The sequence below is a fragment of the Carcharodon carcharias genome, chromosome 17 (assembly GCF_017639515.1).
Source record: "Carcharodon carcharias isolate sCarCar2 chromosome 17, sCarCar2.pri, whole genome shotgun sequence".
Lineage (NCBI taxonomy): Eukaryota > Metazoa > Chordata > Chondrichthyes > Lamniformes > Lamnidae > Carcharodon > Carcharodon carcharias.
Window position 1 is genome coordinate 57,521,774 of NC_054483.1, and position 25,932 is coordinate 57,547,705.

General features: G+C 42.2%; 1 protein-coding gene across 2 annotated transcripts in view; it reads right to left on the bottom strand.

The window, feature by feature from the left end:
- Positions 1-25,932, bottom strand: part of prkg1b (protein kinase cGMP-dependent 1b) — an 809,007-nt gene that overhangs the window by 197,304 nt on the left and 585,771 nt on the right. For both annotated transcript variants that reach the window (XM_041209924.1, XM_041209923.1), the window contains exons 6-7: positions 25,392-25,469; positions 22,192-22,286 (exon numbers count right to left, since the gene is read on the bottom strand). In XM_041209924.1, coding sequence (XP_041065858.1) covers positions 22,192-22,286; positions 25,392-25,469 — 173 coding nt within the window. The remainder of the gene's footprint in view (positions 1-22,191; positions 22,287-25,391; positions 25,470-25,932) is intronic.

Sequence of the window (25,932 nt, forward strand, 5' to 3'; positions counted from 1 at the left end):
TGATTAATTCATGAGAGCTGGTGGCCCAGATTTTAGCCATAAAGGAAGCTCTCCATTGTGGCAAAAATAGCAAAAATGGCCGAAAAACCTAAGTCCCACCCCTGCATTTCCCATTTTCATAGCGGCAGGAATAGAATCGAACTGGGGCTCACGTATTCATGTTTTACAGAGGCAGTTGGCCATTTAAATCATCAACTGCCTCCACTGAGGTGGGACTTGGGTAAGCCAGGGATGTGAAACCTGACATTAGCAGAACAGACCAGGTAAGAACTAGTCTGAACTTGTGGATTCATTTGGATAGCCAGGGTATGTATCCCTTTGGTGAGACAAGGTACGCTTTTGGATATGGACCCTAGACACCTTTGAGAGAGGTAAGGCACCCTTTTGAATTGTTAAAATTAGACATGATTGTGCGTAAAAACTGCATAAACTCACTGGAATTGTCAAAGCTGTAAAAGAACTGTCAAAACTCATTGGAACTATCAAAGCTGTCAATATTTAACTCTGCTGAGCTTTTCATTCTGTCTGTTGACACAAGCCTGAGAGCTATCATTTTCGGATTTATGCTGCAATGACTGATTTTACTAACATTATCACAGCAGAGTGCCTGTTAAGTGAACAGCTTGATTGACAGTTCCAAGTGGTTATAAAATAGAAATATTTGTTTTCACAAGAGATTAAGTCCTTAAGTGAAATGAGAGTTTAATTGAAGGAATTTTAATGAATTGAACGTCTTTTATCAATGAGTGTTTTTTTTTAAATAGTGATGTAAATCAATAGACACGTAACTTTATTTTATGTCAGCATGGCTCCTGAGGTTTGTCCATACTGGATACTAGGTGATTTGGCATGAAGGGAGTAATGGCAAAAGGTGGTGGGTGTGGGGCAAGAGTTGGCACTAAGTTGACATAAGAAGTATAAGGAACAGTGGGGCTAGGTAGAGGGGCATTGGATGGGATGGAGGTATGAGGGACAATGGGGGTAGGTGGGGGCATGAGTTGGCATGGATTGGCATGGCTGGGGCTTGGAAAATGTGTGTAGGGTGAAGGATGAGGGTTGGAGGGATGTTTTATGCTTTAATCTTTATTTTGAACACGGTGCCCGAGCCCTGAGGCAGGCCTTCCACTCAGTCCACCTCCGCACCTGGCAGTCTCCTTACTTGTTTCTGGGTCACCCTCCCCGACTCCTATTATAGCCTAGCGACCGCCCCCAACCACCACCCCCAGGCCAAAAATCTGATGTCCGGGGAGCCATTTTTAAAGGTCGGTTTCACGGAGCCAGGAATTCTTATGTCTCTGCACACCCGATCCAGGAGCGCAAATCTGGGCTGGTATGTCCAATTCCAAAAGAACTTGCTGCTGCTTTGCTGTTTTTGCTCATTTTCTACTTACAAAGTAAAGAGTTTTGCAAGTTTAGGATAACACCTTTAATGGAGTAATACATCCCAAGGCACTTCACAGGAGCATTAATCAGACAAAATTTGACCCCGAGCCACATAAAGGGGTATGAACAAGGATGAGCAAAAGCTTGCTCAAAGTGGTAGGTTTGAAGGGGCATTTCAAAGGAAGAGAGGTAGATTGAGAGTCAGAGAGGTTTAGTGGGGTACTTCTGAGGGTTAGAGCCTGAGCAGACAAAGGCACAACTGTCAATATGGGACAAACAGAGGTGAAAGTAGAGTTTATGAAGGATCAGGCTGAAAAGAACAGTGTGGTTGCACATCAATCGTTTCAGCATAAGGACTATACAGCTGAGAATGGGCTGTATAATGGGCTGAAAAGGTGGAGGGGGGGGGAAGCCCCAATCGCCTACCTGATTCCCTCCAACGAATTCCAGGGTGGGAAGGATTGAGGATGGTCTTCCTGTCCAGAGGCCAATTGAAGCCCCTTATGTGACCACTTAATGGCCTCATCCCACCACCACTGGTATTCAACAAGCAGCAGGTGTGATCCATGCCATATGGATGAACCCCATGTGAACCCTGATGTAAGCTTATTGTCGGGGGGGAGCAGGGATGGCGTGGGGTTAGCAGGGTTTCTGCTTCTCATGCATCCTGCGCCCAGCAGAGGTACTCACAAGAAGGACCTGCTGGAAACCAACCCCCAGCCTTTACAGTGACCCCCGAGCCCACTCCACCGCTCTGGGTCTGCCTGACTGGCCCTGGTAATCCTTCTCCACTCACCTGCACTCTAGGGCTCCAGCTTCAGTTATTCTTCCAGGCAGTGGCCACCACTCCCAGCCTCTGATTGACTGGCAGCTCTTGGAGGTGGGACATCTGGCACGCACCAGGAAGTGAGGCAGGAAATTGCCCCTGGTGGAGCCGGGAGCCCAGACAGCAGCCAGCAGACTGCTTAACTGGGGCTTCATCCATTAAAAATCCTGGAAGCGGCTGTGGCAGGCACGGGCCCACCACTATGACTATTAAATTCTGCCCTAAGTGAGCAGCTGGGAAGGTAGATGGATTCAGGAGCCCCAGTGTGGTGCTCCTAGTGGGAAAGAACCAGGGTGGCATCAGAGTTAGAGAAAATTCTGCTCACCTACAACTTGATGTTGAGCATACATGACAATCATTGAGCTGGCACTGTTGAAGCTGAGATAAAGGGAGATACCATTAGTGTACATCTGAAAATGTATGAATTATGTTGAAATAGCATATACGTGAGGAACACGAAAAACCATTTTGGAGAGTTTGAAAGGGGGCAAGTTGATGAAAGCAGAAGCCATTGCAGGTCATGCACTGGCAACATTGAATCAAGTATGAATGGAACGGTAAGCAGTTGATAGACCATGGGAAAGAATAGAGGGAGTGGTCAACTTATCTAAGGCTACAGAGAAGTCAAAGATGATAAGGGATAAGATGCTATGGTTGCTATAGCACAGAATATTGGTGATTGTGGTCAGGCAATCCTAAGGGATGTCAACATATGCATTATATTAAGCATGCATTTCATCTTAATCACAATCCTCTTCTGTCCGTCATTCTCCTACATTATAATTCAATAAATTCACATTTAAATTTCTCTCACACTTCAAAGAGAAGTATGGAAAAAAAAGCAGTCATTCATTACAGGCACCAAACTTTGGAGGTTTTTTTAATTCGGCCTTGGGATGTGGATGTCGTTGGCTAAACCAGCATTTATTGCCCATCACTAACTGCCCTTGAGAAGGTGGTGGTGAGCTGCCTTCTTGAACCAGTGCAGTCTATGTGGTGTAGGTACACCGACAGTGCTGTTAGGGACGGAGTTCCAGGATTTTGACCCAGCAACAGTGAAACAACGGTGATGTATTTCCAAGTCAGGATGGTGAGTGGCTCGGAGGGGAACTTCCAGGTGGTGGTGTTCCCATATGTCTGCTGCCCTTGTCCTTCTAGATGGTAGTGGTCGTGGGTTTGGAAGGTGCTGACTAAGGAGGCTTGGTGAGTTCTATGAGTAACCATACTAATCAGACTTGCACATAAAAAGCCAAGTTTGTGGTATGCAACCTGAAAAGAAGAGCAACTGCCTGTGGCACGTCATCAGCAAGCAACGATGCCAGGGCCTCCTGTTGTGCTCAGGACGCGCTGGCAGTGTTCAGGAGCAGACAGCAGCGTTGGAGGCACAGTGGCTAGTGTCACAATTAGTCAAGTGAGGTTGCTACATGGATTTTCTGTGTTGCTCAACTTGATCCAAATAGAGGTGGGCACCTCGCAAATCCAGATTCTACACCTGAAAATTGAGACAAACTAATTTATTGCCCGATATGTTTGCTTATTAATGACCTTCACAGTGTCCTAGTAAGCCACTCAGTTGTTGAAAAAAGACACAACTGCTCAAGGAGGCGGCCTTGCAACACTTTCTCATAGCAACATGGCTGGCAACACCCACAGCCCAAGAAAAAACGTTGAAGTGTAAATACTGTGACATAAACTGACTGATCAAGTGCCTGGCCACTTTTTTAAAAAAAAACTTGTGGAGGAACCAATTTCCTTCGCAATCCTTATTTCATCTTCTGATCCTGACACAAGTGATAGCTGAGTCTTGGTAAGGGGGCCAAACTCTACATGGTTGCCAAGAAAGGTGCTGAATTCCACATGTTGCTCTGAATGCTGCTTACTGCTACTTTATTCTGCTTAATGGAGAGACTGCATCACCAGACCAAGCTGTGGGCAATTGGTGTTCCAGGTCTGTAAGAGCTTTTCTCCAATATTGAGACAAGTAGAAAATTCAAACTGCAACTGTGACTTGGCAACAAGAGCTACCAGTGCTCAGAAGTCCATTTTGCAAAATCAGTAAGGCAGTTTCCAGAGCATTGCTAACCTCAGAATGCTGAACTACATCAAGCAGAAACTGTTCCACAATATAAACATAACTCTTAACTACCAACAGGCCAATAAAGAACAATCTACAGCTTTATTTCCAGTTAGTGCGCAATTAAAGTTAGGATGTTCTGAACAATTTATTTTATCTAATAACCCGACTAAGCATTGGCAAGAAGCAAAATCTTTAGAACTTCAATTTTGATTAAAGATGAGATTGTAATCGGCCTCACCTTGAAGATAGTACATTGATTTGTAAATCTTGCTAAAGATCAAAGTAGCTGATTTAATAGAAGCATAATATCATTAGCAAGGCATTGATTAATTTGCTGAACATGTTAATGAGTGGAGGTCCGTGCTTATTAAATTTGTTGTCAAAGTTAAGATCAAAGGTCCTTTGATTCAAATAGGTGTCTTTGGTTAGTTCTTTATCCTTTATTGAACACTATTCACTGAACCTGTGTCAGCAAGATTGGATGGTTGTTTTACTGTGCTGGATACCAAATTAAAACTTCACTTTTTCTGTGAAATGAATGTAGTCAATCCCACATCATCGAAACCTAATAAAATAATAGCCCAAGAGTCTCAGGGACAAGGGAAATGGTGGGAAAGTGGGACAGAAACCAACCCCAAATTCAATATCAAAAGCATACAAATTGCCAATTTGTCTGGACATAAACTTAATCTGGAGTCTGGCAGGACTTGGTTCTTACACGCAACATACTTCTGATAATCTAAGTAAACCAGGCAGGAAATTAGGTTGGCCAGAATTCTCCAGCCCCACCCGCCAGTGGGATCTTCCAGTCCTGCCAAAGTCAATGGGCATTTGGCTGGCTTGCCGCATCTGCCATGGGGGAACCCACCATGGCAGGGCTGGAAAATCCTGCTTAATACTATTTTCACTTAGTAATTTGTTATGAGCTGGAATGCATTGGCTGAAAATGGAGGCGAAAGCAGATTCAATTGCAACTTTCAAAATGCAAACTGATATACACTTAAAAAGGTAAACATTTGCAGGCTGACAGGGTAAGAGCAGGGAAGTGGGACTGACTGGATTGCTCTTTCAGACAGCCAGCGCAGGTACAATGGGCTGAATGGCCTCCTTCTGTGCTGTTTTATTCTGTCATTCTATATTCTTGTACGTTCATACCTCAGCATATAAACTTACCTGTAAGATGCACTAGAGCATTTAGAGCTCTAAAGGTTAAGTTGTTTATAGCTGATTTGTCAGTAAACCTCTTTTTCTTTATGCACTGCTCATTTGACATTGTTTGTACTTAAAATTCATTTCCTACAGGCTAATGGCATAAATATAAGTGAAAAGCTTTGCTGCACTCTAGTATTTCCTAATAGACATGCTTTCTCTTGTTTGTTTCTTTGAATTTGTTCCTGCAAAACCCTCAAAATTCCAGCCGATTGTAGGGTCAGGCCACCAGGGACTCTAGGGAATGTTATTTACTCGTCAACAGCTGAACATTTTGTCCTTGCCGGCCTCACCCAACAGAAATTGTAGCCACATGTATTGTCATCCAGTGAATTTAGCTTCCTTTGTTGCTATTATTGCAATGATCCTTTAAGAAAATCATATTTAAAATGAGCCTCTAGTTTTTTTTTTTAAGGATTTCATGTGAAAAGGTTCCAAGTTCTTTGTTTATCTTAGTATTTCTTCCAGATTGCTCAACAGCTTGCTTTTGGGAAAATGTGACCAATGGCGTGTTTGTAGGTAAAATCTATTACTGTTTACATTCACAGTGTAGGTCTCACAATGACGGTTACAAGTTTAAACTAGATGCTAAAATATTAGGACCTGGAAGTAGCTCCTCAATTTCATCCAGAGACACTCAATCTGAGCACATGGCAACCACATAGCTTAAAGGATCACTAATCGTGCCCATGACTGAACTGCCCATGTAGCTGCAATACTCAAGGCTCCTTGACTTTTATGTCCATCCATCAACCCTCTGTACAAATGAATCGCCACCTAAAAAACTGGCCATGTCCGACTCAACTGTAAGGATCTGCCAGTCACATCTGACTATCAACATTGTAAGCAGATTTTTAGGTGTGGCAGGAAACAGTCTTTTTCTGCTCTCTTCATTGTCATTTAGACTGCCACTGTCCACCATCTACAGGGCACGAGTCAGGAATGTGATGGAATACTCTGCACGGGCCGGAATGAGTGCAGCTCCAACAACACTCAAAAGAAGCTTGACACCGTCCAGGGCAAAGCAGTCCGCTTGATCAGCACCCATCACCTTAAATGTTTGTGCCCTCCACCACTTGTGCACCATGTACAAGATGCACTGCAGCAACTCTACGAAAGGCGCCTTCGACAACACCAGACAATGATCAGGAACATACATCATGGTCAACTTCCCTTTCCTCAGCAGATGACCATTCAGAGTCCCTGCTGCAACCTTATGCATATATAGTTAACAACTGATTTTAGCCTAACCCACCAATCAGGGCTTAAACTCAGTCTTCAATGGAGAGTAAAATAAAGCTGAGTCCTAAACTGGTATCAGAGGCAAACCCGCCCCATTCCTGCCAGTGGGTTAATTTAAAATTGGGCCTTTAGTCTTTACGTCTCACTGCTTTAGCTAACTGAGCCATCCAGGTAGACAGCTAATTTTCTTTCAGAACATATGTGTCTTGATAATGAAGGCCTGAAGATGAGGCTGCAAATTAAACAGGTCAGAACCCTGTTCTGTCCATGATGAAATTTATTTTAACATTCAGCCTCATTATCTCCCTGCAGATATGACACCACACAGATTCTGATTAGTGCCTCATTAAGACAGGGCTTGAACTACTGCCAGTGGGGGACTGTGAGCAGATTTAAATTAATTTAAAAATGGTACAGGAGAAAAGAAACAAATGCATTTCAACATAAGCTCAACATTTGACGAAGATTAGTCCAACTTTTGCTTCACAGCAAAGAAATCAAAGGCAAACATTTGGTTCTAATTTTGAATCAGTAGGACCAGTGATAACAAATGTAGCCTCCATGGCTTCACATCAAAATAATATGGCCAGTAGGTGCTTATGGCACCATAATCTCTTTAAATTCTTATATAGATTCAATGTTACTCAATTAAACGTGTTAACAATATGCAAAATACACACACATATCACAAATTAACTTCTTCTAAAAGGGCTGGTAGCTTTATCATAGTTGGGTAGATCTTACTTTCAAAACCATGAAATCCAAAAGGTATTAGAATAACTCTCAATGGCCTCGAAAATCCACAGGATCATTTCCGTCAATGTTGCAATCCCTGATAGAGGACTCTCACTTGTCAATGCTCTCCAGCACTGACCATCAATTGCAGTGTCAGCTCATTTCAAGATCTTTCACTGAACTTTGTAGAGTCTTTAATAAGCCAAGAGTGGTTGAAGATTTTAGCATCACGCTGGGGGAATTGGGAGAGGAGTCGTTACGAGGAGCAATAGGCCAGTAAGAAGGTCTCTGGCTTAATGAGCTGGCTGTCAGTCGCTGTGATGGGTGTCTTGTGTGATACTGTGCCACTCTTTAAGGCACGACTTTATGTGGTGGATCTGACAGGGGCACCCAAAGCTCGGAGCAGGGCAATGCAAGGAGACAGAGAAGAAAGGTTGACAATTTCAATGAGGCTGACCTTTAAACACCCCAGAGTGAGATATAGCAAAGAGACAACTGGGTGCCCATGGGGGGAAACCTCAGATGAATGGGGATAGGAGGGTGGGGGTTACATAAATAACTTTAAAAAAATATTCATTCTGGGGAAATGCTCATTGCTGATGTATATTGTCATCCCTAATTGCTCTGGTTTGATATAATTGAGTGGCTTCCTAGAACATTTCAGATGACATGTTGATGTAGGGCCAGACACATATAGGCCAGATTGGGTAAAGATAGGAGATTTTCTTCCTTAATTAGGGAACTGGATATTTACAGCTTCATTGTCATATTTACCAGCTTTTTATTTTTCAACTTTGCCTACTCCTGCTCCTAATTCGTATGTTCATATGTACAGCACTGAGAGAGCACTGATTCAGACCATCAATGGACAATCCATTCCCACACAGTACCTTCCCATTGGACGTGGGAGTAATATTTAATCTAACCTGAAGAAATGTAACTAAGTAAATTTCATCTAATTAGCATATATTGTTCAGATATTTTCCATTTTACACAAGTTATGTCCTTCATCTCTTATGCATACAAGACCTGGGTATTGGATTATATAAAGAAATTAATCATCTGATAATCTATTTTGGCAATGCTAATAAAACCAGATAAGCATCATTCATAAATTCAACTCTCCTCATTAGGACAGCAAGTATGTCCCCTGCAAATGGAAGGTTTGAATTATTGAACATGTGACAATTGGTATATTGTTGATGCCATCAATCTTGCTGTCATTGAGGTTGTTTTTTCTTTTATCACACACTCCTATATTTTGCCTTATTTAACAAGCAAAGGAAAAACTGGGAGCAAACCAAGCACCTCTAACTGAGGCCGTCAACAGTGTGCATTCCACTTCATTTTGCTGAGAGGTTTCAAGGTGAGAAGACAGAACCAAAGATATAAGGAAAAGAGAAAAAACTGAGAATCAGATTTTTTGAAATTGTTTTTTAGACAAAAAAAGATCATGAGGTATAATGGAAAGCTCAGCAAGAAGGGGAAACTATGAAAATACAAACAAGGGATGCACTGAAGAAAATGGCAAGTTACGTACTTAAAATAGAAGAGACTATGTTAAATGGAATGGGAAGTGTGATTGATGTATGAGAACTCAGTCGCATTAAATCATTTCATATAGAAACCTGATGTTGAGTATTTCCTCAGTAGGGTGAGAATCAAACATATGTCCAAGAGGTGAAACGGCGAAGTACTCTAACTTCTGTGTCCCTCAATCCCCCAATCCTCACTTGACAATGCTTTTTGAGCTTAGTTGTCAATATATTAACATTTAGGCAATTCACAACTTCACGCAAGTAATCTCCCATTTTGGCAGTCATATGACAACCACATTGGCACAAAATATATGTTTCCAGAAAGCATCATTTAGACAAAACCATCATTATTTCCTGAATGCAAAACTGTCTCCAAAAATCTTCACTGTTCTTCTCCTGGTGCTATGTTAATTCAGGCAATTGAGGAGACACCACCATGCTTCCTCTCTATTGAGGACTTTCAGGGAGATGACCCCATAACAGCAACACAGAATAATAGGACCCATTTCTATTTTCCAACAGTCATCAATGATAAGAAAATGAGGTTGCGGCAAATACATGACTCCAAAAAACGCAAAGACAAAAATAATTGAGTCCAAAAGTTGGTCAACACTTTTTTTGGGTGAGGGGGTCACTTTCATATTCTGCTTGCAGCACATAAACTTGGTGCGCCTATCTTATTTGGCATAGGGCCAAACAGGTGACTTGCTAGTGGCATCTGCTTTGTGTTGGCGGCTGCCTCTGTGCTCAGCAGGAAGCTAAACAGTGTTGAGCCAGGAGCCTGTGGTGGAGCTGGCCTGTCTTCTTAAAGGCAATCTGTCCCTCTTAAAAGGAAGCAGCACTGAATGATGTTGTTGGGATTCAAAACATGGAAAATGGAACACCATTGTAGATAGAAGCTTCCAGGGTAAAGGATGTAATGCTAGAGGCATTAATGGTGTAGGTGGACAGGAGGAGAGAGGCTGTGGTTCTGCAGGAGAACAAGAGGCCCTCGAGGACCATGCTGAGAAGGGAGTGGGAGCAGGTAATCCCTTACCCCACACACGTACCTCCTCCCTCCCCCTGCTTTTCAGTTACGGCAAGAACAGCACTCAACCATAGCGCTGGACATTCGGGATCAAAATATACCCCCCTCTTCAGGATAAGGTGATACACAATAGAAAGGAGCAGAGCAGGTCCAGCAGAGAACAAAACCCCTGGAAGACCTGAGCCCTAAGAAGGAGATGGCTCCCACCATCACGAGGCTGGATGCAAATCACTGAGAACATTGAAGATGACACTACATTCCTGCCTGACGCCCTTTCCCATTGTTATGGACAGGAGGGGGAGGTTAATTTAAATAACCCTGATTTCTCCTCTCACCACCCACTTATAAACAGAAAGGTGTTTTCTTTGCTTGCCCCTTTATAAGTGTTGGCTTGTTTCCCAACTCCTCGGTTTTGGTGTGATCCAATTTTCTATAAATAACCCCACAGCAAACTCTATACAGAATGAACTCAGAGGGTTAGTTTATTTGCACACACTCAAGATGCAGGAGGGGGGTTGCCACGTAGCCCCCTGTTCACTCATATAGCAAAGAGGGTTGGAGAAAGAAAGATTTACAGGGTAAAGACTACAGAGAAAAGAATTATTGTTTCACGTGCATCCAGAGTCCAAAATCAAAATCGAATGGTGTATTCTTTCACAGAGGTCAGCAGGTTGAAAACTGATGCTGGATAATGCACTTTCCCAGTAGAGATGACATCCATGTTGAGAATAGCTTGCAGAGACAAATCAGTCTTGTAGGTGACAGTACAGAGATTCTAGCTGAAAAAGTGTAGATGAGGCCAGGCATTCAAACCTGGGCAGAGCCCCTTTTCAGTGCTGTTGCTTGGTAATTGGAAAAATGGCAGACTGAGGTTTCTTAGTACCACAAAGCAATATTACCAGTTCCAACAGGTAGGGGTTCATGTCACATGCTTCCCACCCCTCCACTCTGGCTTTGACAAAGTGCATGTATCCCTTTGCCTGGGTCCCTGAGATTGTTAATATTCCAACCATTAAATTTTAAAGGGAGGTTGCAGGGTCTTTTATCCCAGCAGATGAATTGGCTTGGGGGTTGGCTAGTCCTAGCTTATGAAATGTAGATGGCCTTTGTATAGTTCCCTTTGAATTTGGTCTCTGCAGCCCACAGGGGATCGTTAGGGTCTCTTCAGAGATAAGAAGTGTCAGTTTCTGTGATACTGCCATAATAGTTGGTATAGTTCGAGGGTTATAGACAGACAAAGCTTCTGGCATTTTAAAAAGGGTCTTTGTCCAGTTTCTAAAATTTTAGACATCAGCCATGAGGATATCTCTGTATATTTTATAAAAATATAGAGTGTGAGGCCTTCGTTCCCTGACAGTGTGCTCACCCTTCCAGCTCAACCTCATCTTGCTATCTGACATGATGAGCAAGTAACAGGTGGTGCGATCATGTGCCTCTTGCTTCCCACCTCATCCCACTTCCCCATCTAATTTGTTCCAAGGACAATTGCCTGCCCAGCCATTGCAGCTCAAAAGAAGGAAGAGAGAGAACAACAGCACGGTGCTAATGAAGAGTCCCCATCACTTGATCTCACGTTCACAGCCACCAGCTCAGATACTGGCACTGCACATATCATTGAGGCGGGGGGGGGGGCGGTGGTGTGTGTGTGGCGGGGGCAGTGGTAGTGTTGAGTTGGGATCAGTATGTGGTAAGCCATGAGAACATGAGTTGGCTGCAGCCAGGCCAGGGTGAAAAGATGGTTCATTTGCCAGCTCACTGGAGAGCAAGGTCATTGAGGTGTTCTGCTGCAGAGGACTAAGATGTGGTCCTCAATGGGGCATCAAGTAAGAGGTCATTGATGGGCCATGCACACTGAGATGCTGGGTGCATTGGCTAGCCTGCCAGAGAGCCTCCTGTCACTGTCAAGGCGCATAGAGGAGTCTGGCCCTAAATTGGCAGGGTCGATCACATAGAACTTCATCTACTGCAGCCTCTGCTCCATCTCCCTCTTGTGCTGCAATCCCGGGGCACTGCAGCTATTTGTTGCAGCTTTTGTGTGGACAGGTCAGCTATTCAGCTGCCCTCCTCGTGAAGATGCAGAAAAACACTCTGACAAATCCAAGAACTCACCACACAGCTCAATAAACTCCAGAGTACTTTCAGACACTTTGCAAAAGAAAAATCGTTTTACTATTATCTTACCTGCAATTTGGGTGCGTGACCCTTTAAGGAACACCAGTACAGGACCCAACTTGCAGCTTAGTGCCTGTTGTTTGAGGATTGACGAATGAACACGAGGCCCGGACTGCGTGATCCAAAATAAGTATCCTGGCATTGCAGTGGCCAGCTGGATGATGTGATGTCAGGACAGTGCTACCTCAGAGCCTTCCAGTGCATATTGGTGACACAACACAGCCCAGCAAACTGACACTTCACAGAGATGAAATTCTCACACCGATCTTCTAGTAATTTAGGAATGAATGGTCCTTTCCTGCACTGTGCTGGGCTGCATCAGCATGCATGAAGTGACAATGTTGTCTGATATCTGTTTCTTTGCTAAAGCAGAGTAGCAGATGTGGCTGCTTGCAGCTGAGGCTGGAAATTCTACTCCGGGCTCTCTTTATTTTCAGCCCTGTCAATCACAGGGCCAGCAGCACAGTGTTGGAAGAAACCAGGCTGGCACACAGAGGTATTCTTCTAGCAGCTGAAGAAAACTAACAAAAAACTGCAAGTAGCAACCCAACGACTTAGACTGAAATAAAATCACATTTCTGAGATAATCTTGCCGTGGCCACCTTTGTACAAAGGGGAACAGTAGAGGCTGCAACTGCTAACTTCATTTTAAACTTCAAAGCAGCCCTTCCATCACTTCCTCAATTATTCATGGAATATTAGGTGACGTGGTTTGGTCTTGGATGCGTGATTTATAATAAAACTGCATTGATATAGCCGTTTCTTCAAAAAGGCTGGATATATTCTTCACTCATTTGGAAAGTACTTCGCTACATTAGACAGTACTGGAAATAAGCAATTCTAGTTATGCTATGAATAGCCCTCAGTGTAAGTCCAGTGCTTATGCTAACAGTTAAAGAATTTTACAAATTCTTACAGAATCTTAAATATGATGAGAGCCACTTACTACTGACTTAGTTTGCCTTTTGTTTAAAGAAACATTTTTAGGTTTGGATCTTCAGGCTCATAGAAGGTGGAAAGCAAGCATTCCAGGATAATTTTCCTGATTAAGTGACCAGCCCCACCTGCTGAGAGCTCATTTTCACCTCGTAAATCAGAATATCATACAGACAAACAGTTGTTCCTTCCTATCGCCAATCCACTCATGTTAATGGTAGCAAAGCAGGGGTTGCCTATGAAGGATTTACCTGAGATGCGCTCCTACCATGGAAGCCCGGCTCCTGGAAAATGAAGGCGAAAACTTTGGCCTGGATTTTCTCAACATCAGAGGGCCGCTCGGTTGTTGCAAAAATGGTGCAGAAGGCCCAAATCCTGAAGTCCCACCCCCGAACACGTCACTTACCACAACACAGCACCCACCATTTTTATGGGGTGGTAATGGGCCCGGGTCTGGATTCACGCATCTGTATTTCACAGAGGCCCACAGAAATCAGCAGCTGCTTCCACTCACGTGATTTTGGTGCAAGAGGTGTCTAAAACCTGATGTACAGAGATTAGAGTTGGTAGGAGCAGGTCTGAACTTTGTGGGTTCATTTGGATAGCCAGGGTATCCTTTTGGAGTAGTAAAGCACCCCTTTGGATATGGCTCTGGGAGACATTTGGGGGAGGTCAGGTACCCTTTCAGAGAGGTAAGGTGCCCTTTTGGATTGCTAAGTGTAGGCATGAATGGGCTTAAAAAGTGCATTAGCTCACTGGAAGCATGAAGCCATTGAGTTGTCAAAAACAACTGTCAAATACGTCAATATGAACTGTCAAAGGGATTTATCAAGCTATCAAGGCACTTATAACTACTGCCCTTTAACTAGGAAAAAACTGGAGTGTTAAAAAAAAGGATTGCTTGCTGTTTCACTGTCTGTTGACATAAGCTTTTAAGCCACCATTATTGGATTAGTGCTGCATGACTGATTTCACAATGGTCTATTATCTCAGTAGGGTGCCTGCCATTTCACAGTGTGATTGACAGTTCCAAGTGGTGATGGACTCTGAAATGGGATCATCAATTCCAATGCTTGTTTTTATAAGATTATAAGGGATTATGCAATTGAATGAAATGTTTGTTGTTATAAGGTAGTTGAAGAATGTAAATGTAGTAAATGGGTTTTTATGGATGAGTATTTTTTTAAATAAAGTCTGCAATAAACACTTGGAACTTTATTTAATCTCAGCATGGACCCTGAGGTGTGCTCATAATGCATACTGGGTGAGTTGGCATGGTAAGTGTAAGGGCAAAAGGTGGTGGGGACATTGGTTGGCATGAGTTGGTGGTATAAAGGGCTATGGGGATTGAGTGGGGAGCATAGGTTGGCATGGAGGGTTTGAGGGGACATGGCAGCTGTTTCACCAGAAACAGATTAACGGGTCATTCATATAATTGTTATCTGTGTACAAAAAGTGATGCACTTCAAAAAGTACTTTATCGACTGGCAAGTGCTTTTGGATGTGCCCAGCAGTAGCAGCGCCATAGCAGTGTTCAAAGTGGAAAACTGGTCTGCTCATGTTTGGTGACGTGATTTAGTGTCATTTACATCTACTGGACTAAATGTAAAAACCTGGAATTTTTACCTCCTTTGGTGCCAGTTTTAGCCAAACCACAACAGAATGATCTGGTGTCAGATTTTCCATAACCAGCCCCTGCAATTCAAGACATAGGAATAATCAGCTCCACCAATCACTGCCGTCAATCACAGCTCCCCAGGACACAATGCCTCTGGAAGATCCACTCCTCACTTGCTCTTACTTGAAAGCTTCAGAAATACCTTGACTGGCACTACAAGGTTTCACAATTGACCAGCTCAGGCTTCATGTCCACCAAACATTTGGAACTCTCATCGACAGCCTCAGTTACCATTTTTGAAGGTGTATGTGATAGCTGATATGGATGTGCTAAAGGAGCAATTTTCTAAGATTTATCTGATAGTTGGGATGACAATGTAAGTTTTAAACTTAAAGCTTAGATATAGCACAGCTTAACTAATCTATTCCATTCAGTTCAACTCTGACTACTGGCCTATCTTATTCGAATCTCAAATATGCGAGATCTAACCTTAAGAACATAGGAACTGGAGCAGTCCGTTCAACTATTCCAACTGTTCTGCGACTGAATTCGATAACAATTGATCTGTTTAACTACATTTATCCTCCCTGGTTAGAGAATGCTTAAATATCCATGCTTAACAAAAACCTATCAATTCTGAAATTTTCAACTGACCTAGCCCATAATTTTTTTGGGGGCAGAGTTTTCCAGATACCCACTTCCCTTTATGTAAAGAAGGTGCTTCCTGATAGCACCTCTGAATGGCTTAACTCTATGGTAGTGCTTCTTTTTTCTGGACACCCTCACAAATTTGCTTGATTCAAAGGTATAAAGCTAAAAAATAAATGTTTAATTAAAAGTTTGTTTACAACTTGTACGAAAATGAAAGAACATGCAGATCCAACAACCCAACTCCATCCTCCACCTTAAAAAAATGTAGCAAGTGCTGATCGGTGATGCAACCTCCCTTTTGCAAGTAGTTGCATGCATTGCAAGGCCATGTGTAGAAAAGCCTTAGATCATACGGTGGCCTGGTCCCAGCAACGCACTCAGTGTGATTAGTCCTGCTTATATGGAGCTCAAATATTAATCTTTGGCCAGACTGGCCCACACCATCCTAATGATCTTTCCTCAATCCACTTGGATCGCACTCTGGAGAATTTATTGTACTTACCATACAATAAAAATCAATGAGCATAACTGTTACAAAAAATAAATCAATGTTTATGGCCAGGGATAGCTCCACTTAGTTTCTTTCTAACAACACACAATGTTCAGACTGACAGAGGCTGTGACAATATGTTGATGGTTCTTGTTTCAATCGCGGGACACAGCCTGTGTTGTTAAAGAAAATTATGAGGGTGCTGTGTGTTTATCAGTGGTGAGCAGTGCAGGTGTAACTTACTCTCAATATCTGTAATTGAATCGTAACACTAATAAAGGATTAATCCTAAGGTAAAATCAAAATACTGTGGATGCTGGAAATCTAGAACAAAAACAAAAATACCTGGAAAAACTCAACAGGTCTGACAGCATCTACAGAGAGGGGATACAGTTAACGTTTCGAGTCCAAATGACTCTTCATCAGAAGGATTAATCCTAATCTGTTATCTGAAGAAGGATGGCTGATTGATATTGAGGCACTGGTATTGTATTCAACAAACTAGATTTGCATATGTCCCAGTGCCAGTAATTTAAGATATCTATCTAAAAGAAACAATGCACCAGGTAGATCATAATATTTAGGGTAAAACTGAAATAATCTACTCTAATATAGGTTCCATCTAGATTATATTATGTTATGCTATATTTTCATTGCTCCACTAATGGTGACCTTATCTTCAGCTGCCTAGGCCCTAAAGTTTGGAATTCCCTCCCTAAAACTCTCTACTTTTCCTCCTTTAAGGTGATCCTTAAAATCTACCTCTTTGACAAAGGTTTTGGTCACCTGTCCTAAATTATTATGTGGTCCAGTATCAAATTTTGCTTGATAATGCTCCTGTGAAGCACTTTGGAACAAAGAAACAGAAGTAGGCCATTCAGCCCCTTGAGTTTGTTCATCCTTCAATGAGATCCTACCTGATCTGTATTCTGGCTTCATCCACTCAGCTTGGTTCCATATCCCTGAATAGCTAGCAAAAATCAATCTTGGATGTAAAATGATTAATTGAGCTAGCATCTATCTACTGCTTCTTGTGGGAGGCATTTCCACATTTTTACCACCTCTTGCAAGGAGTGTTTCTTAACTTCTCTCCTGAATGGCTTAGCTATAATTTTCAGGCAATAACAACTTTTATTTATATAGCACCTTTAATGAAGTAAATCATCCCAAGACACTTCACAGGGGCATCACAAAGCAGAGTAATTGCTGAACTTTAGTACTGCTGAAAAAAGAGGCATGCTGTCGAAGGTTTTCATCTTGAACTCATCAGGGCAGACCCAAAATTCAAAGGGAACCACAGTTTATACTGCATGAGAAGAGGGGAGCTGAATGGTTGGCAAGTCTGCTCTAATTGGTCCATGTCAATGGCCCTGTATTCTTGACCCCTCAACAACTGGATATAGTCTGCTTCTTTCTAACATGCTCTGTCCTTTAATAAATTTTAAACATGGTCCTGGTATCATAACTGAAGCCTAGGTGATTTCTGAATTATACTTCAGAATATGTGAAGAGTAAACACTGTCACTAAATGGAAAGCAGCATCAATAAACAACTAAAACGAGCTTTAGCAATAAATTAGCTGGTATACCTGCTCAAGGGTAAACATTAGCTAGGAGTACTCAATCATGACTTCCTAATGATGTGGAAAACTGCTCAAGATTCATGCTTGTGGTCACCAGCATCACTTGATTTATGCTTATATGTATTTCCTTCAGCATTTACCATGCATTGATGCACATCTTGAAACTTCAATCGGATAAAGGTTTATAGATATAGAAGTTTAAAATCACCAAAAGGTTTTTATTGTTAAAAGCTTCAGATGCATGCACTTCAGTTAATTTAATTTCTAACCTAAATCAAAAGGCCAGGATGAATCAAATGCTCTGTGTTTGAGTTCCAGCACGATTAAAGTCCCATTAACAAACTGACTGTGCAATGCACTCTCTGCAGAAATTGAATTACCGCTTACTGCAGCTATTATGTCTATGCTTTACAGAGACAGATTGCAATCCCTGTGGCACTATTAAGACCCATTAGTCTGTTAAAAGTTGCAGTTTATTATCCTCTAGGTGTCAGCACACCACAAGATATAAAGTACCTGTGGAGAAGCTCTTGGTCCTCAAAGTTTTCCCTTTTGGGAAATTTGATGTGCTGTATATTTATTCACAGCTCCACTCTGCTTTTTCATGCTTCTGTTTCTCCATCAAAAACAAAAATACCTGGAAAAACTCAGTAGGTCTGACAGCATCTGCAGAGAGAGGTTTTGCTTTTATCTATTTCTCCATACTGTATTTTCCTCAAAAACAAATCTTGCAAAATTACAAGGTTCCACGGATGGGCTGGACGATCTTGCTGTGGGCCAACATTTTCAGGGCATTATGTGCTTCATAGGAACAGGGCCTCGGGCCAGCTATGCCATTCAATTCGATCGTGGTTGATTTGTACCTCAGCTCCATTTACCCACTGTAGCTCCACGCACCTTGACATTCATTGATCTCAATCCTGAAAACTCCAACTGAGACGCAGTATTTTGAAGGAGAAAATTCTAGATTTTTATTACTCTTTGTGTAAACATGTGCTTCCTGATTATGCTGCTGAATAGCTTAGCTATAATTCTAAGATTGCGTCCCCTCGTTCCTGGGGTAATAGTTTTTCTGGTGTTACCCTATCAAACACATTTATCAATTTAAGCACCTCAATTAGATCACCCCTCAAACTTTCAATACTCAAGGGAATATAAGTCAAGCTTAAGTAATCTATCATCATAATTTAACCTTGTAAGTCCCGGATTCATTCTGATAATTCTGCACTAGACCCCTTAAAGCCACCATAGACTTCCTGAGTTGCAGTCAATTCCCAGCAGGAAAGAGCGTGGGGCAAAGGCGAGCTGTTCTGCCAATCAGCACCAGCCATTCTGTGCAAGTTGAGTTACGTTAATAAGGTCCAGTGCCAAAATTAATTGGAGGGATTTAGACCCAGCTATAAAGTATGTTCTGGTTGATCCTTAAAACAATCTCTTCATTCTGACAATACACTGGAAACCTACTCTATTGTTCTTAGGGGGCAATATTCACCTTCACCATCTGAGTGCTAATCTGGCAGAGTCCATCCCTCATCTAGAACTTGCCTGATTTTCATGCCATTGATTTTAGTGGGGTAAAAAAAGGGGAGGAATTTATAACAGGCAAGTGAACTGCTCCACCAGAATTCAGCCCAGGAAGTGAAGGTGGACACTAACCATATTGAGTTGCATTCTACTCCTGACTACTGGTGTTTTTGATGGGGAGTCTGCTATTTATGCATACTTCTGAAGCATTTCTTATAATCTTTCTGATAGGATTGCAGGTCACTAAGTTTAGCCCCCAGTGCTCATTTCTCTGCTACCGGGAATCCCTTGTTATGACATTTTTTGGCAGGCCCAGTTTGCCACCCTGCGGGTATGCCTACACGAGAGAGTGGCACCGCCCCAAAATTGCCAATATTTCAGTCTCAAGGACTACATGTAATGCAGGGCATTTATTTCACATAAATACGTTTAAAATAAACCATATCTCAACAATTTCCTCTGACAGGAACCATTTTTTGCATTAACTATGATATTCCACTAATCATTAAAATCTGAATAAAATCAAATCTATTTTAGCATGAATTCTCAGCACCAACAAGATCCCCAAGTATTTATACTTTAACAAGGCCCAGGAAGGATGACTATACATTGCTGGTTTTTACCTTTTTTGTTTCATTCACCACAAGGCTCTTTGACTGTTATTGCTGTCTCAGTACGTCCCAACTCCCTGATCAAAGAGAGGTTAGAATAACCAGCTGCTAGTTCTTTAGAAACACTGCAGGTGACCACCTCTCCCATTATAGTGGGTTGGGACAACTTGGCCTAGATTTCTCTTCTCCCAAAGTGGAGGCACTTACCAGTGAGAACGTACATCCCAACCTTTTGTGGCCCTATTGGCTGTCATTTTCACTAAAAGAGCAGCAAACAGAATTTGAGATGTACCCATTAAATGTCTGTACATTAGTATCCCACGATGCATTTTCAAAACCATATTCTTGGAAAGCCAAAAGCTGTACTGCCATAGTCACTGTATCACAAGACAATTTAAGTGCAGATTTGAACCATACTGCAGAACCCGGCCTATCCGACACTGGTAATCAGCAGTAATGGACTGTTCAAAAGAGGCAGCTGTCTCCACATCTGGTTAAAAAGTTGCTAATGTAAAATGAATTGGCACAAAAGCTAGAGCAAAATTTACAAAATGTGATGAAGAAAATCATGACATGACATTATAGCTGCAAGATATGGGGCAGAGTTATTTCAAACATTATTTCAATTTGCACATAAGGATTGGTATTGCCGTGGGTTTTTGCTAATTTTCATATATAGCAGACGGTCAGTCCTGCTGGGTAACTCCACAGCACATTAAAAGGGGTGCTGCTGGTAAGACTGAGATGGGGATGGGGGGGGGTTTGCATAAACAAACAGCATTAAAGGTTTCCACACACATCTAAATGAAATCAAGACAGTACTGTGTCATAAGCATGCGGGCACTGGTCCAGCTGCACATATGGCATACAGCCCATAGCCCGAGTGGAAATGTCATGGGTTGACCTTGAAGCAGATCCTCAGTGCTAATGGATACAAATGGGAAGCGCGCAGCCAATGTTGCTGACTCAACATTTCTTGGTTAAAGGCTAACCTACCACTCCCAGGCCTTGGGATCAGGCCACATGATAGCAATGGACAAACGCCTAACACATTCTACTGAAATTCCTCCCTGTGCTATTTTAAGAGGGGGTAACAAATGGGCCAGTCTATCCACTGAAATAATGCAGATGGACATTTAAGACAAGCACATTAATGTTTGTATAATGGTGTCATGTTAGGTCTCGTCTCCTAGGACATTAACAGTTAACCAACATTCTTGGGCATTCTTGGTCCTATAATTACAAATGTAAGGCTTTGTAAAGATACACAAAGTGGAAATGTCTTTCAACATTTAACTAGTTAAGGGTTAAATATCGGGCAGCAAAGCCACTAAGCAGCTCACACTACAGTAAGCCTAACTGCCTAGTGTCTGCTTTTTTAAAAATTGGTATTGACTGAGACGGGGTACTGGGTAGCAGGATTAGCACTTTGGATCCATGTAATTTACTGAGACGCTGTATACGGGAGTAGCTCATGCTGTGTTTTGTTTATTACAATAGCTAGTCCCTCTTTCATTACCACGTTATGCTCACTGCCAACCTTACTGTTCTTTTGCTTATGACAAGCTTGCGACTCGCTGCAAGAACATTCGAGCAACCCTCTCTGTACAGGACTGCCACTTCACTGGTTGTGGACAGTAGATGTGCATGGATCCCAGCCCCCTACCCATTCCCCCATTCTTCACTGGGTGTTCTGGACCACCTCCTCTCAGCCCAGTGACAGAACATGCAGCAGGAATTCACAAAGGGAGGGGAGCTGGTGCCAAAGGTGGATGGTTTGATAGATGGCCAATGGAATACACCAAGCATACTGTGTGCAATGATGGAGGCATTGTGGGTACTGACAGATAGGCCAGTCATAGTAACATTAAGTCATATAACGTGACCCTCACATAGTCACCGACAGGCACAGTAGGAGTTGGGTGGAGTGACCACTCATTGTTTTAAAATATATAATAGATTTGGGATAACAAAAGAACTGCAGAGGCAATTGTATCAAGGACCATGACAATTGTTTGGAACACAGAAAGACTTTGTAAAACTGTACAGGGCTTGAAAAGGCAAATCAAAAATCTTTTGGTACTGTGGTTCATCAAGTGATGAGATTGTATCGGGGTTCAGATAACAACACAACTTGGGGAAGGGTTCCAGATATGGGAGAAGCAGAGTTTGAATCTTTGCTGGCGTATTTGTACCTATATTTTAGCACCAAAGCAGATTGTGGAACAGCTACAAGGCGATTACATATGACAATTGAGCCTCACAGAGTTATACGGTTCAATCCTTGTATTATGATGCGAATCAGCCAATTTCAGTTTGGAGAATATTGCAACCTGCGCCAACAATGTTCAAACCATCTGCAGGTAGATCCTGGATAACACCTGAAGTAGGTATGCCATTGGAAACTCATTTAACACAATAACATTCAATCTCTTATAAAAAGAGCCAAACCAGCAATTTGGCTTTGTGTCTGTGTGCATGCAAACTTCCTCTTGCTTTAGAAGAAAAGTAATCACATTATTTTTAATTAACTTGCTATAGCCAAGCAGGCCATCTTCCATTGGACTTACCCCTGAAGAGCCTTTTCTCCAAACCAATCTCCCTTTCCTAATGTGCGAAGAAATACAGCTTCTTCATTTGACGACTCTTCCCGTGTTACATTCACCTGCCAGGGAACCAATCAGATTGTTACTTCTAGTTATTGGACTAGAGACTATTTATCTTTAATCAAAATTGTCCTTCCTCATCTCCCAAAGGTGCAGTGCCCTTCCAGGTGACGGGGGATGATCCTGCAAGGGTTGACAATCCCCCTAATATCTCATCTGTATGGCTATTCTTACAGACAGTAAGACTTATCTAGCTATTTGACCTCGAGTCTTCACAGCTAATGTCATCATTATCCTATGTCTACACAAGGGCATTTGGGTCAGTGATGCAGAGAACAAGGCTGAACTGATTTTCCTTTCTCCAGGCCATATATGCTTTGGCCTTCAGCCTTCCTGGCTGAAGCCAGTTTGCTCATCACAGGCCAAGAATGGAGCCCAGGATTTTCTAGGTCTGTATAGCCTAATACCATATTGAGCAATACACTGATTAAATCCACTCAGGCAACAAGGACCCATTTTAAAAGAGGAATTCATGGATTGCTTACGGAAATAACTTTCTCCAGCTGTTGTTTGCACCAAATTTTCCTTCCCAATGCTTAATCGGCTATTCATCCTCCCACCCACCTGGATGGCAGGACACTTCTCAAATGCAGTATTGCATCCACCTGACGACTCATGGTAAAAGCACATAATACTTGAATTCAAATGGATCCAGTGAGTTCCAGTGAAATAGAATCTCCGCTACCATGAAGTGCTCTGTCTAGCAGCCTGCTCGGATGTCGTCGCAGAGGGAATCAGACCCAAACTATAATTCAGAATTATAATTCAGAAATTGCTGCCCCTACAAAGTGTCATCACTGAAATCATTGTGCTCATTAAATGTAAGAAATGTAGAAGAAACCAAATGACGTATCTGGAGTTTCACTCAGAGCACTTGCAATGGGTTGGTGTACGCATTCAAAATGAGGGAGAAAGAAGATGATGTCATATGGTAGAGTGGTAAGACCGTGTACTTGCGCAGAGCCCATCTCCATTAGGTGCAAATATAGACATGACTTTTAATTTTAATGATTTCCTTCTTTGTCAAGAGCAGTCAGGTATAGATCTGTGACTATATACTCTCAGGTGAATTTGAATCTAACTCTGGTTGGTCAAATAATTACATGGGCCAGGGAAAAGAAAACTGAGGTGCCAATAGTGGATAAATGGGTCCCTATGGCTGCAGCACAGGAGGCTATTCAGCCCATCACCTCTGTGCTGGCTCTTTACTAGAGCTATCCAAAATGAATCCTACTGCCTTACTCTTTCTTTATGTCCCCATATCTTTCTTTATGTCCCTGTGTTGTGATAAATTACCTCAATTCTCCAAGAAAATAAAAGTGGAGAGGGGTATTTTAAATTGCAACCATAAAAGTGGTTAATAAGCTCATAAACATGAAAGAGGCTTCACAGTATTACCAAAACTTTAGATCGGGAAAGTCAACATTTAGGTTAAATTGAGCTACAACACAATGAACATTTATAGTCCTCTGGGGCTGGGAAAAATATTATTTTTGCAGAGAGAAAACTAAACAAATTTTGCTCGGCTGAATAGTTACATTACTAGCTCCATAGAGGCTGAATAACAATTTTGACAAGTGCCCCTTTGGAACCATAGTAACCTCCATGCATTGAGTACTACGTTTTTCCCAAAACTTCAATTGTTCTTTGCTGAAGTTAGCAGCTTCACATAAGCAGGGCTAAATATCCTGCAAAGATGATAAAAGGGTTATTCCTCCAAACATGTCCAGCAATACAACTGTCAGAAACAACTACAACAATTATGATTCATTCTCACAAAAAGCTGGTTTATTCTAGTCAATAACAGAAGCTGACTTAGGAAACCAGCTTAGCTGGTAAATTGACAAATATAGGAGAGAAATATTTAAAATTATAAGCCCTGCTTATAAAAAGGATGACTAAGGGTAGTGGTGACATTATAAAGCAGCACCAAGTATCAACATATAACACTCCTGAGGCTCCTGTTATTGTAATACTATATATATTATATATGGGCACTGCAGTGTGTTCCACAGGTCAACTAATGTCTGGGAAGTGAACACTCTAATGCAGGATTGTCTAATCCTCACGTGGAGTCCACATTTCAATTTATTTCTCATGCAATGATTCACTGAACAAATTTTGGAAAGTTAAGGTTGAGCAAAATACTAAACATTAATTTTTTTTAAAAAGCTGATGTATGAAAAGAAACAACTTTCTGAGCAACAAAAAAGCCAAAACAATAAATTGATAATTTAATAAAATGAGAAATAAATAAAAATGACCATTAGAGTGTGAAAGGGTGAGAGTGTGTGTGTGTCTGGCTCACTCCCAGTCTCCGGTGCTTGGTCACTCACCGTCAGACATTTTGAGAGCGCGTGGTGGTGTGTGGGGATGGGAGAGAATGCGAATCCTGAGAATGAATGTAAGCTGGACACAACACACATACTCTACCTCTTTCTCACATACACACATGCACTCTATCTCACACACACACACACACACACACACACACACACACACTTCCCTCTCACCCTTCCATCTCACACACACCCCTCTCTCACACTCACACGCACACACCTCCCTCTCTCACCCTCCTGTCCCACACACACCCCCTCACATGCATACACAAATTTACCCCTCACATCCACACACTCACCTCTCACAACACACACACATCCCTCTCACACTCACACACTTACCCTTTCCCCTCACACACAACCCTCCCTCACACACACACACACACTCTCACCCCTCTCACATTCATACACACTCACCCCTCTCACACACCCCTTTGTTATGTAGTGAGCCTATCAGCAGCAAACACAGGAGAGAAACTGGCTGTGATTGGAGGAGCAGCCCCTTTGAGAAATCTTCAATTTCACTGACCGGTCTTACCAGTATTTTGATCAGTGGCTCTGGGAACCACACAGAGGGGCTTCATGGGCCACAATGTGTCCATTCTATTGTTAGTTTTTTCTCCTGCGTTTGAATATCTCAGTAGCAATACTATGTACAGTAATCAATTCCAGCAGCCTTAAAGATCCGACACAGGTTAGCTTCTTTGTCATTGCATTCTGACTGTAATTCCTTAACCTCACAATAAGATTATCAATAAGACTTACCTTTCCTTTGCTAATAATGAAGAAGGTGTCTCCACGAGCTCCCTGCCGAATAATGTACTCCCCATCTTCATAATATGTCTGTGAGAAAAAGAAGACAAAATCCGTCACAACTTCAGCTGGATTTTCAATGGCAGGTAGAATGAGTAGCTGGTTCACTGAGGTAGGACTGTTTCAAGGCTTGTGAATGGATATGAATATCAGATCAAAACCCAACAATGTAAATCAGTTAACAAAAAGTAGCTTCATGTGGCTTGTTCTTATTATTCTCATTTTCCTCTCCTGAAGCCCTCCAGCACCTTACCCGAGTGAGCCTTGATAGTGAGTATTGCTGGGCTTATCAGCTGTTGAGTGCATCATGGCCCAGTCCTCAAGCAATGTCTACACATGTGCGCATTCCATGAGGGGTCACTGGGTCACTCTTATTTCCCCCTGCACTTGGTATTGAGGTGTTTAGTTTTGACCCAACATTGCTAGGATCAGCAAAGGCCAGCTAATTCAGCACAAAACATAAATACAGCCTTGGATTTTCTAGTCTCTTTAG